At 47.2% G+C, this 13,352-nt stretch overlaps 1 protein-coding gene and 1 long non-coding RNA gene across 3 annotated transcripts in view; one reads left to right on the top strand and one right to left on the bottom strand.

Moving 5' to 3' along the window:
* Positions 1-9,982, bottom strand: part of Apob (apolipoprotein B) — a 37,717-nt gene extending 27,735 nt beyond the window's left edge. Inside the window, exons 1-9 of the mRNA XM_050141959.1 lie at positions 9,759-9,982; positions 9,394-9,432; positions 8,232-8,347; positions 6,991-7,136; positions 4,824-4,977; positions 3,995-4,150; positions 2,563-2,687; positions 1,836-1,921; positions 293-512 (exon numbers count right to left, since the gene is read on the bottom strand). Of these exons, the coding sequence (XP_049997916.1) occupies positions 293-512; positions 1,836-1,921; positions 2,563-2,687; positions 3,995-4,150; positions 4,824-4,977; positions 6,991-7,136; positions 8,232-8,347; positions 9,394-9,432; positions 9,759-9,840 (1,124 nt within the window). The 5' untranslated portion in view covers positions 9,841-9,982. The remainder of the gene's footprint in view (positions 1-292; positions 513-1,835; positions 1,922-2,562; positions 2,688-3,994; positions 4,151-4,823; positions 4,978-6,990; positions 7,137-8,231; positions 8,348-9,393; positions 9,433-9,758) is intronic.
* A 98-nt stretch (positions 9,983-10,080) lies between these two features.
* LOC126501327 (uncharacterized) lies at positions 10,081-12,981 on the top strand. 2 transcript variants are annotated; one of them, XR_007591644.1, is made up of 3 exons: positions 10,081-10,431; positions 12,087-12,215; positions 12,346-12,981. It is a non-coding gene; the product is annotated as an uncharacterized lncRNA (long non-coding RNA). The 2 variants fall into 2 exon arrangements; XR_007591643.1 differs by having other exon boundaries at positions 10,081-10,598.
* The last annotated feature ends 371 nt before the right edge of the window (positions 12,982-13,352 follow it).

The raw sequence follows: 13,352 nt of genomic DNA, 5'->3' as shown, positions 1-13,352 counted from the left end.
CAATAGCATAAGGAATTAGAAGATACCCATATAATGTGGGAGCCACTCAGTACCCTTCCGTGTTATCACACAGATGCATGGATGCTTCAATGATGTGTGTGTGTGTGTGTGTGTGTGTGTTGCTTATGGAACTCTAAGCTCCTAGGATGATGGTTTTTCCCTGTGGTAGATATTAGCTGATCAACTGTTTAAGTGGGTTGACAATTAAATAGTTCCAAAGATTCTTGGGCTAAAGGTTCTACTTCTTCTGTAGGTCATCTGAGAATCTGCTTCACCACCATTAAAGACCTACCTGGACACTCCAATCAGCTGTGGCAGGAGAGACGCGACCGCCTCATCGCTGAGACCTCTCATCTCAGTAACCAGTTTATTGAAGAGATTTGCTCTCTGAGCATTCTGCTCCGAGACAGACAGTCCTTTCAGTTCTTGAAGAGTACTCAAAATAGCCTCAGCTTGCTTTGTGGGTGATGTGGACTTGGTGCTCTCAAAGGCCAGACCCACCTTCTTGGTACCTGGACGAAGAGAAGTGTCAATGAGTTTTGCTTCTGTAGCTCAACATCTTTGTTGAGTCTAAGCTGGAAATGGCGTAGGAATCAATCAGGGGAGGGGGAAAAAGGCAATTAATTCTTTCTCAACTCTTATTAGACATCAGACTCTGAGCTGGATGTTTCCACTCATTCATCACAGCCTTCCTTGGCGGTGTGGGGGGAAGAATGTTCTACAACTTAAAGTGAGAAGGGAAATAATATGAGCAACTCAATTTGGTAATTCTTTAACAGTTTATTTGTTGATTTGTGTGTATCTCTGTGTGGATTTGTGTACGCAAGTGCAGGTACCCACAAGGGGCAAAGGAAGGAGTCAGTTCCCTTGGAGTTGGAGTTTCAGGAAGTTGTGAGCCACCCAGTGGGGATGCTAGGAGCTGGACTCAGTTCCTCTGGAAGAGTTGCATGTGCTCTTAACCGCCTCTCCAGTCTAGTGCTTTGAGAATTCTTACCTAAGAACTCTCTAGATCAGCGAGATTCAACCTGGAGTTGAAGCCAGGCTTTTGTGAATCTGGCATCAGACCATCCTGTGCTTCAAAGAGTGGCAAGGAGGTTACTTCTGCTACCATAGCAACACTGAGGCTCAGTGGTCCTCACCCATCAGGTCTTCCACTGGAACCTGGACCTCTTAGCAGCATGTGGAAAGGAAGATCTCCTGCAGTCCCACCAGCTCATATAAATGAACTATAGTGTTGAATTTGATTGGAATTAGGTCTCATCCTATGACTGAGACTACCTCATAAAGCTCCACAGCGTGTCATTTCCCTCTGTGGGATGGATGTGGAAGCACATGTCTCTGCCCACTGAACTCATAGGCTCTACCATCAAGACAACAATAAAAATAATGCACAAATCCAAGGGATGCCTGATTGACATACAAAAGCATCGTTGGCCTGGGGTTAGACTGGAATTCTCTAAAGTTCTTTTTATCTCTAAAGATCAATTTCTTAGATTACTACTTGGCCTGACTCTGTATTTCCTTTTCCTGTTTCACATCATCTGACATCATGGCTCTGAGTCTTATGGATACATGATGTTGTCAGCATTACCAGAGCTTCACATCCAGTTTAGACTTCCCATTTCTTATCCATATAATACCAGATGATTGTGGATACTGTCTCCCTTCACTTTGTCCCACAACTGCTTAGCACCCTGAAATACTTTCTTGATAGCTACAGTCTAGCGGCCAGAACGCCAGAGTCCACATTGGTCCACAGACACTGAACAGGGAGCTGAGCCATGACTGGTACCCGGGGGCAGATTTCCTGGTTCCACAGAGACATAAAGTCTTACCTTCATTGAAGAAGCGACTGTTGATCTTCGGTGTGTCTTCAAGCCTCAGTGTCTGTGTGACTTGAGTCATGATCCCATACTTGTTCCTGGCAACACAGGAAGTACATGGCATCATGGATTACCAGTTATTGAAGAAAATGCTTTCCTTTTCAAGGTAAAAGGTCTTCATCTATTCTGTCACTTTTCAAAGGATGGTGAAATCCATCCATCTTGATCCTCCAGTGGGTAGGGCCCACCTCTTCCTGCGCACATGAATTCTCCTGTATTATACTCTACACCCATCTAGAATTCCCAGAGGGTTTAGGGTACAGCTGAGCATCGAAACTCTTTTGTAGCTCTCTTAGTACAATCTCAAGGACATAACAATTATCTAATGAATGTCACTTGAACGTCACTGTTTAACATGGATTTGGATATATAAGTCTCCATCTTAAATCCTTCATGAAAACCTAAGTAGAGCACCATAGAGTATACAATTCACAATTTTTATGGATCTACAAACCCTTCAGGTCTGAGTCTGAGATACCTACTGTTGTTCTCAAAGCCTTCCAATGTTCAACACCTTTCTGGGAAATTCTATGTTAACTTAAAAGCAGGACTGAGATGGACTCTGCTTTGTATCTCCCATAGGTTTCTCTAAGACCAGCCTTGTCTGAACTACACCCAGGAGGTACTTAGTTACATCAGTCCATTAAATGATGAGCTCTGTAAGCAGCAGGTGACCTACTTGTAAGAAAAAGGCAGGAAAAGGTGCTGCTCATTGCAGATGGCTTCAGACACGTGCTTCCTCTTGGGGTCCAGGGTGTACTGGCAAGATTGGCTGCTGCTGACCAGAGTTGACAAGGGGCAGACCTAGAAACAGGAGCAGAGGAGAGCATTTTGGTCAGTCCCCGGGATTTCAAGCTGAGGCTTCTGCCACAAGGGGTTGTCTTTAAGGAAGTAGAGGATGGATGTCTGCAGCACGAGGGAACTCAGGGAAAGAAAGAGAACTCAACACTTGACATTAGCTAAGGGAACAGAAGACAGCACACTCAAGGATGGAGACTCTTCTTGTTCGATACCCGTGGAGTGTCCATCAAGTATAACATGGGCACCTTGCATCCTACAAAACCTTTCATGCAGGTGCACACCTCACAGCTTCCATTTATACAAGCTTGGGACTTTGCAGGTTTGTCCCACATCTTCCTTGTGGAATTTGCCAGTGTAATAGGTGAATGGCGGATGCTTGATCTTTTCTGGTCAGGCCTAGGGATGCTTCTCTGCACAATTAAGTTTATTATTTTATCAACCATAGTGTGCAGTGTCCTTTACTAGCAGGTATGTAAACTCTGTTGCCACATCCCTTGAAGGGATGCTGTCCACTGTCCATGGTTCAGTTGCCTGCCTGCCTTCCTTTCTTCCTTCCTGTTTTCCTCTTTCCCTCAGTGCTACCCAGAGCAAGGATGAGCACAGAACAGATTCTCAGATGCCAAACCAGTGCATTGACCTTGTATAAATCTGGTCCCCATGGTTATCAGATTATCTCTTTCTAGCTTCAAGGACAATGTCTAGGAAGATTGGGAGAGATGGCAGGAATTGCTCAACAGTTCATGTTGACCAGGACAACCTGTGACTTATATTTTAGAACATGTTACAGGGACTGGGAAAACTTAGATAACATGTACTATAGGACACTGTGTGGCAGCAAAGGAGGTTAGTACTGAGAGGGTGGCTTAGACAGGACCTGGAGGACTTAGCTTTAGTAGCATCTACTGGGGATGGAAGAACAGGAAGCTGAGACACCATCATGTCACTTCCTGGACTGAGAAAGGTGAGAGAGCATGGGTCCTTCACTTAGGACACCCAGATCTTGAATGGGGAAGAGAAGTGACAAATACATCATCTCAGAGATAGACAGGTAGATGGCTTGGTACTGTGTCAGAGAGATATCGGGAAGGACCAAGCTCTGGGGTAGGAGTCCAGCACCCAAATCCAGTCCATCATAATTAATAACAGTCCTTCAGCCTTGGTAGTCTTTCCCATTTCTGGTCCTGGGGTCCCACTGGAGTCTACATAGTGGACAAGCTAGACAGGATCTTCCCTGAGATCTATACTAGCTAGACCATTCCAGAATTTTCCACAGAAAGCAGTTGTGTATGATGAGATGGTACAAGACTCACCAGGCCTTTGATGAGGGCCAGAGGGCTGACACTCGTGCTGGTGGGCTGGAACCCATCACATTGCTGCAGGTTTCTCTCTGTGGACATCTCTGTTGCTACGGTGCCCTTTCTTGAATTCACGGTGACCTGAGTTGAGCAGTTTCCGTACACGGTATCCTGTGGGAGACCAAGGTAAGGTCAGGTCTGCTCAGTATGGGAAAACAACTTCGGGAGCTGGAGAGGGGCTGAAAAAGGCCTGGGACAGAGGCAGGGGGGATACGGATTGTTGCGAGGGAGAGTTTTCTTTGCTCCCAGGAAGAGGGTAGCAGTGCTATGAAAGGCCGGCTGGTATGGCAGGGGAGGGGGCATGGTCAGACCCAGGAGAGGTGGTTCCCAGGGCAGGGCCAGGCAGGTTGACTCTCTATTGTTCAGGCAAAGTGTAGTTGAGAGCTTACAACACAGGATGGGCTCATGTTTTTGTGTCTGAGTACATTGAATTCTCTCTGAGGTTGATTTGAAATACAATGTATTCCATTTTTTTTGGTGTCTAAAATACACAAGACTTTCTTGTGCTAAACTATGAGCACAGGAAAAAAAACCCCTTAACCAGAGCGTATGGATTGGTTAAGAGACCCCAGGAAAAGCTTTAACATTAGACTCAGCACCACTAACCTGCTCAAGACGATCTATTGATAAGATCTGGGGACATGGGGGGACTCTGATCCTTGGTATTCATATCAATCCAGGGTTTCCCACGTAACCACTCTACTGCCCGTCAAGGGAAAACATGGCTTCTGACATGTGAAGAGGACTTTGCAAGGCCACTGTCACCAGCCTTTAAACTTCTCACCAGGAGCAACACTTGCTTGTCCTCTTCTGTCTCAGGAGGAACCAGCAGGGCAGAAATGATGCCCCTCTTGATGTTCAGGATGTGTTTAGGCTCATCGTTGTCGGGATAAAGGACCACTTGTTTCCCTTCAGGAGTGGCCAGCTTGAGCTCGAACCTGTCCCGGGAGAAAGGAGGTGCATGCTCACAGTAAAGACCTTCTTCCAGTGTAAGCCCACAGAGGGAGCCAGAAATGTGGGCAACTGTTCAGTTTGTCTTTAGACACATTTTCTTTATATATATGTCCATCTTCCACATACATTTTCCCAAAGTCTACAAATATGTGTCAGTTTTCTCTTTCTGTTTCCCCTTGCCCTTCTTTTTTGGCTTGGCTCATCTCTCCCTTCTCTGTTCCCCTTGTCTTCTTTCATCCTCACCCTTCCTATGGGCATCTTCCTGCATCCTTCAATGTCATCACCCCATTAATATAATTCTATACAGACTTGCAAGAATGCAAACACAGAGATTTTTATTTTATGTTTTACACAAGGAACATTGCATTATGTGTACCTGCCTTCATCTTAATTTTCTCATTTAATTATATTCTGGGAAGACCTGAATCACTTGGTGTAGATCCACTAGCGTCCCTACTAAGGCTACACAGCATTTCATCCTTTGGTTATTCGTGGGTCCTTAAATATTGCCTCACTTAAGGGCGTTGATTTTCTCTCATCCTGGACTTCTGTTTTGGTCCCACAAATGATATAGAAATAAACAGCCTTATGCATCTGTTTTCACACATGGCTGTTTAATTTAGATGAGCCGGAGTCGCAGAGATGAGCCCTGCTATGTCAAAGGACAAATACTGTCGATGAGATTGGGCATTGTTTAGTGACTCTTGTGTCTACCACTAGTGTACGAGAACATATTTCCTTCCCTGTAGCCATGGGTGCCATCTCAAGTTTTGTAGCTCTCTGGGTGTGGCTAAGACAGTCTTTTGTAACACATCATGTGCATGTATTGACTTCCAGTGACTCTGACCCTTCTTCTCCTACGGTTGTCGGACATCACTTTATCATTCATTCACTCTGAGACCAAGATGGAGGTTCAGGCCAACTTTGATCTTAGGAACTGACTTCCCGTTGGGGACTGCTTGAGCTGCCAAGGGCCTGGCTGTACCTGCTCTTAGTTAAGCCCCTGGGAGAACAACACCAGGTCCGTCTGCCACAGCTTTGGACCTCTCAGAGTATTCTAGACTCAGCCGTGCAAGTCTGGCAAGTCCTTGTGGTCCAAAGGAGAAGCCTCTTGTGTTTGAAGATGAGAAAGGACCACAGAATAACTGCTACTTCCTCTACCACCACAGTTCTCCCCCATCTATGTCTCTAATAAAGTAAGGCGCCTTACTTTATTAGAGACATAGATGTGGGGGGAGCCTGTCTTTCAGAGAAAGGACAAGATTCTAACATTTAGCAAATCTCACAAAAAAAATAGGCATGGGAAGAGAGTTTCCCCTGCTACCAAGTTAATGTCCCTGCAACTACTTGTGTTCCACACACTTAATGTGTCCTAAACTAAATGGGTGCAAGCCAACAGTGTTGTTGACAGTGCTTGACGATCGGAACAGCACTTTCACTATTGTGTTGGGAGAGATGCCAGTTATAAATGGCAGCCCAGCCTCCAGTGCACAGTGGCCGCCTACCAGTCACAGGCAGGAGACTGCCTTTCCTTTGTCCTGTGCTGGACCGACGCCACGCCCTCATAAGTACATGGGGGTCCATGCTGTGTTTATGATCTCAGAGCAGTGAGTGCTGCCTGACCTAACCCGAAGACCCGAAGGCATCATCCTTGTTCAGTTTAAACAGGATCTTACTTGTTTAAACAAACCATCTCAGCTTTAGAGTCGCAAAAGTGCTTCAACCGTGAGCTCTGTTGGCAGAACGATTTAGATGATAATCAAGGAAACTTAACTAAGCAGGGTCAATAATTCTTCCCTCTTTTTGATAAACATGAAAACTCCACAGTAACCTGATCTGTGATAAGCCCTGACTACAAATGCTAGCACCGAGAGGCACGCCTGTCATGGCTCACACACTCATATTTCCACAGACGCAGGCATACACGCGTGTACCATGCTCGCCTCAAGTAGCACTCGCAAAGTTTAGGTACTCGGAGACATAAGCCCATGCCTTACCTGGACATGGCAGCTGCAAACTCATCAGAGTTCTTGGTTTTCTTCATCAAGGCCTTGCCCTCAGGGTTGAAGCCGTACACCTCCTTAAGGGTACACTGGCTGGTCCTCATGACGAAACTGCAGAGTTGGGGGACCTCCAGCTCTACCTGAGAACGGAAAGTAGTGACACACTGAGTTTCTCCACCCAGAATGGGGGACATCCATGCAGCCCAGTCTCCAATCAGGAAACTGAGGGAAAGCGTTGAGAACATGGTCATCGAGTCCCCAGTACCACACATTCTAAGCACATCTCATGCGTCCCTAGGCTTACGGCTCACCTTCCTGAGTTAAGAAGTTTATGAGTCCTGGCATTGGTTTTAAATGTACTCATTTTACTTATAAAGAATCTGGGGTGACTGCTTAGGAGAAATGCACAGGGGAGTTAAGAAAACAAAATGAAACAAAGCAACAAAAAGTAGCAAGCAGGAAAAGCAAACGTTTTCCCACAGATATTCCCTCAAACTCTACCCACAGGAGCCTGCTGAAAGCATCAAACCTGGGCAGCTCAAAACTGGTTCTTGGTTGTTTTCTGGAGCTATTCAAAGAGCACTCCGGCACGACGGAGAAGCTCTATGTGGGTGTCATCTAAAGCAACTGCATGGGCCACAGGTGGATGTTGGCTATACTGAAATATCGCTAGTGAGAGTAAGAACTGAATTTTAAATTTTATTCAACTTAAACGGCCACTTGTGGCTAATGCCCATCTGTGTGTGTAGATCAGCACTGTGGCCCAAGAGGGAAAAGACAGCTCAGCAAAATGGGCTCCTCCTCCCCGCACAGACCTCAGTAGCAGCCAGGGATAGAGTATGTCTCTCAATAAGTAACATTGCATTTTACCAAATCAAGTACTTTCAAATTCTCCATATTATGTTTGACATCAGAAAAGCTGCATGTTCTGCGCTCTTGTGCAGTAACTACCTTCTTTGGAGTCCTCACTGGCCTCTCTCATGGTCAGACCTACAGGCTGATCCTGTGGGCCTCCTAGACGGTGACCAACTTGGAAGACATGGCCAATACTTTGCAAGCTAACGGGAGAATAATCTGTCTGGAATTTTTTTTTCTGTGGCAGTTTACTCATTCCAGTGACTTATTGTAGTTTGAAGTTCCAGCATACACTGGGAACTGCTGGACCGTTCTCTGAGGGGCCCACGGTGGGACAAGGCTCGGTAGCTGCAGGTCCTTCTCGCCCTTATCCTCCATACCTTGCAGCTGATCTTGGCGGCGCTTCTGGAATCAGCAGTGCCCCGGATGCCGCTGGAACTCTCTGCCTCATAGTTGTACACGTACTTCCGGAGGTGCTTGAATCGGGTTGCATCTTCTGAAGTGAGGAGAAAATACGTCAGCCCTGAAGCTGCAGCAACTTTCTTAAGGCAGCTACTGCTGGACAGAGAGGGGCAGCGGCAGAGGGAATGAAAGTGGTGGCCAAACTCAAGTCACTTGCAGTTGACTTTGCATTATGCTTAATTTGTCTTTATAGATTAACATCGGCACCTTTTTTTTTTTTCTGAGTCTGCTTTTTAAATTATTTGGGATTCTTTAGATAATCTAAAGTACATGGAAAGGAGGGCACTAAGTATCAATTAGTAGAGCTACACAAATCTGTAGAAAGACACTTTGAAAAATTATTAAAGTTATCAAAGGGATAAGGCTAAGCGTTTTCTCCGTGTGAAGATGATGTCCTGATCTGACTTTGAAATGCCTGAGACAATGTTAGTTGTTAGGGCTGTCTAGTTGACTTTTGGAGACCCCCAAGAAGAAACTTCTGGAAGTTTCTTTCCGCTATGCTTGATAGGAATTTTCTGATTGACTTGAGAAAAATAACTGGCTACGAATCCAGATGTACTACTGCCAAATGATCACCAGATGGCGGTGCTGCCCCATGAGAGGAGAGGCCAACCCTGGCGTGCTCCTGAGAACACTGCGTATCCCTGCAAGTACTGATCCTGTGACCCGGAGGGTCAGGTAAATAGGAAGGGGAGGAGGGGTCTGGAGTTCTGCACAAAGGTTAAAGTCGGCATTTCCTCATCTTCACATACTCGGAATCAATGATTAAGTCCGTGATAAACAGCACACTAATGTCTTCTCACAATGCCCAAGGTCTCTCTCTTCTCTACCCCACCTCTGGACCAAGCGCTGGAACAGGACAGAAAGGACATATAGAAAGTCTCCTTCCCTTTGCAAAAGGAAATTGTGTGCGCAGAGACACAAAACCTTGGCTTCCAGGGGTCAGAGCAGTGTCCCCTAATCTTAGGATGTGGGTACTGTGTGGAAGGAGGGCCCTTAGGAACAGGGGCAGAGGAGGATGGATGGAGAGGAGAAAGAGAGTTGGAGGAGCCCGGCGTGCGCTGTGAGGAAATGCCTTACTTGGACAGTTCGAGCTGGAGCTTTCCAGGACTTCATCTTCTGTAAGAGAAAAATTAAACCTTGGCTTTCTGGTGTTTTCCGTTGTGCTCCAGGAGCTGACAGGATGGACCTCTCAGAGACCCTAATTATTTTAGGGCTCTTGAGAGTTTTTCTAGCTCTCCCATCCCCGACTCTCGCCTGGGGTCCGGAGTAGCCACCTGCTAGCTCTAGTTCTCACCACCCCTTCCCTAGAACCCCTGCAGCTGCCCTCCCCAAACCCAGCCACCTAGAGGAGGTCTCCCTGCCACCGGTGTCCATTCCCTGATGCCACAGCCGAGGGCTCTGGTCCCACCCTGACTTCCTCCCCGCCTTCTCCCCTCACTCACGAGCCCAGACGCCGGTGTCTAAGCACAGTAGCACGAACAGCAGTAGCAGCGGCGACCGCACCGCGGGCCTCCGTGGGCCCATGGCCGGTGGATGGGTGGGGTGGTACCCTGGCTTTGGCCTGGCCACGGCCTAGCCCCGCTGCTCTTTCCGCAGGCTCTCTCGAGGTGGCACCCAGACAGGTTCTCGATTCGCCGCAGGCACTGCTGGGAATGCCCGGCCACCTGAAAAGCGCTCCCTTTATAGGAGGCCCCGGCTTAGGGAGACTTGCCAAAGGTCCAAAGGGCATGGCCCGGGCCTGTTTGCTTTTCCACACAAGCTTATATCTGGGTGGCTAAGACCGAGTCTGATGGGGGTCTCGCTGCTGGTTCAGCCACCACCACCTGAAACTTTTCTCAGGGGGCTCAGCAGTGGATGGTGGTCGTACTGTCCTCTAAGCCTGCCCTGACTATCATCAGGAAACAACCAGCCATAGGGACAGTGGACCCTGTTCCTTCTCTGACTATGGAGCCATTTAAAAAGCTGTTCTTAATGTCTTGGTGGAGGCTTCTTCCTAAATTCTCTCCCATTTCGGTGGACTGTTGGGCTTGAATGGACAGCCCAGTCCTGACTAATTTAACCAGCAGAGGTGGCCGTGGGGAGGGAAGAGAAAGAGGGGGCAACCTGGGAAGTCTGGTGAGTCCAAGTCTCCGAGACCAGCCCCACGGTCCACTGTGGGCAGTGTCAGTCATGAAAGGTGGGGCTGTGATGGCCTAGAAAGCTGAGTGTCTGAGCTGGGCTGTGTCCTCACAGCACCTCCAAACTAGCTGGGGGTACTCTACCTCATAAAGAAGAAGCTGCAGGTAAAAAAAAAAAAAAAAAAAAAAACCAAACAAAAAAAAAAACCATTAAGGTAGGCTGGAGAGAGTGTTAATCCCGGTGGGTGTTTGGAGACAGAGGGGCATTTGGGAAGGAATGGTTATGAATGATGGCCTAGGGACAATGGGGGTGGAACCAAACGGACTGGAGTCCTGGAAATACAGTTGTAAAAGTCAGGATCTGTCACCACAGTATGTCGTGTGTGTGTGTGTGTGTGTGTGTGTGTAGACTCAAGGGCACACATGTGTAGATGTGTATGCACCTGTGTGTAAATGCATACGAAGGCCATGGATTAACCTATAGTGTTTTTTTGAAACCAATCTTTGCCCTAACTTTTGAGGCAGGGTCTGTCACCGAACTGGGGACTCACTGACTAGTTTGACCAGCAATAAGCTTCAAGGACTCCACCTTTGACTTCTCAGCTCCGGGGTTATAGGCGTATGCTGTCACCCCGAACTTTCTTCGTGGGTGCTGAACTCAGGTCCTCCCGCTTGCAGGGCAAGCCCTCTATGTCCAGAACCCACAGGGTATCAGTTGTGATTGGTTTATGATACAGCCAGAGTGACATGTGTCTTACGATATTGTTCAGGTGTTTGGATGAGTCCGGCAGATGGGTCTAGACTCTAGAATCCAGGGCATCATTAGGGACCCATGACCAAGTGTACACAGTCCCTGGTTTCCTCAAAAGAGACTCCATAGAATCTCCTCCTTCTCTGCATTTGACCCTTCAGAACTGTCTCCATTTAGATGTTGTCTGTAACCACAAACTCCCTATGGGCGGTTAAACTCCCTTTAGTGATTTGTTACTTTGGGCTGTGCACGTCCATATGGTTAAAGGTGACTATTGCAGAAGTCTTACCCCAGGGCTAGCCAAGACCAACAGCACAGAAGGACTAGCAAAGTTATCATTGCTCTGAAACCCTATTTCTCTGAGCGTGGACTAGAACTGTTAGTGTTCAAGGAGAGGCCTCTGCTTTTCCCATAAACGCTTGCTCCAAAGAGAATGGGCAGAATACTTCCAAGCAGAGAAATAAGGAGATGGATACAGATGAAGCCTGTGCACTATCATCAATGGGGGGGGTGGGGGAGGATGTAATTTCTATGAATTGGGTGTCAGGGATGGATCTGATAGCCTGCATGCAGAGCAGATGCTGAGATATTTTGATGTCGAGAATCATCTCTGCAGTCTCTGAAATACCGAGTTCAGCTTTTCTTCTCTTTCCTTGATGGCCTTTGGAAAGTGTCCCCTGGGCTGGGGCTTAGCCTGTGCTCTTATCTGCGGACAGGGTCCAGCGCACAGGCCCCACACAGCAAATGCCACAGTGCTGAGCTAACAGAGGACACTCAGAAACGCTGAAAGGGCCACAAGTCGATCTTTCTTAAATTACAAAATCTGCCTAGATGGTTGACTAAAAGCCATCTGGACGTGTTTGTGACTACCCCTGTGACCTTCATCCATCTTCCTTAAGCAGATTCCATCTCAGCTTATTGCAAAGAACAACCTGAAGAGAGATTTCAACTAGAAAGGAGAGTCAGGGGATCCTGGATAACTCATTGAGCAGAGACAATCCTGGTCCCTCGAGGGGCCAGTGGCTCCGAAGGTAATCCCTGGGGGTGTTCGGCTCAGGGGGAGGTGGGGTTGGAGTCTAGCTGGTTTCACCAGAGTTTGTAAGTGACATCAGCCTGCTAGATCTCTGTGAGGTCACTGGATTAATAATATTTACTTCCTAGGGATTTTGCTGAAAATCCAGGAAAATCGTGGGAAACACAAGCCACCTAGCAAGATGTCTGGTAAAGAAAAAGCCTTTGGTAAAGGAAGATGGCGACCACTCCTCATGTGTACGTGGTTACATGTGTTTGCTGGGTACCTGTCTGAGTGCAGCAGCCCTGTGTAGGAAGAGGAGTTAACAGAACACAGGCGAACACAGGCGGCAAATCAAGGCCAAGGGAGAGGAGCGTGTGGGCAGGGCATCTGTGAGGAATGGTGACCACGACTAATCCTCCATTTGGCATTTCTCATTTCTGAATGCTTAAAACTGCTGCCCGGTCTAAAGAAGATGGAGGCTCTACTGGAGCAAGCTGGTTAAGGAACTGTTATGGCTGTGACGGCAGACTGAGCTCAGCTAGTCACTGGGACTTATCAGCTCCTGGATGCAAAGTCCTGTTGTTTGGACAATCAATGGAGCAATCATAGGGCGCCGGGGTTTCTATTAGGAAGTCATGTGACCAATGGAATGTTAAGGAAACAGACTATGTTAAATAGCCCCATTTGGATCCCTGGGAGCAGACTCTTCATTCCATCTTTTTGTGGGGGCCGGAGTGCTGGAGTAGCGGCTCAGACATAATTTGCTGAATATAATAAATGAATCCATGCCATTTAGTTATGCCCCATTGCTTCCAGGGAATTTATGTACAGTGACCACGATGCTACGGAAACGTTTTCAGTGATATAAAATGAAGAAATACATTTTTATATAAATTATCCCCAGTCAGCCTGTTCCAAGAGCAACAGCAAAACTCCCGTGGTAAATAGGGACCGGTATTGACAGTGATTAATCAGGCTATCTCCTTTCCGCCGGTGACAGCATTATAATTGCAAATGATGCCCAGCAGCTAGGAAGTAAATTTCAAGAATTATAGAGATGGTAGATGGAACCATGCCCAGCAATTCAAAACATGCGCATAACAAAGCACGCACAACACACACACATACACACAAAACACAGACAAAAACTTGC

Source organism: Alexandromys fortis, unplaced genomic scaffold (genome assembly GCF_014885135.2).
Source record: "Alexandromys fortis isolate MF-2015 unplaced genomic scaffold, M_Fortis_MF-2015_v1.1 scaffold_30, whole genome shotgun sequence".
Classification (NCBI taxonomy): domain Eukaryota; kingdom Metazoa; phylum Chordata; class Mammalia; order Rodentia; family Cricetidae; genus Alexandromys; species Alexandromys fortis.
This window is presented reverse-complemented; position numbering and strand designations above follow the sequence as displayed.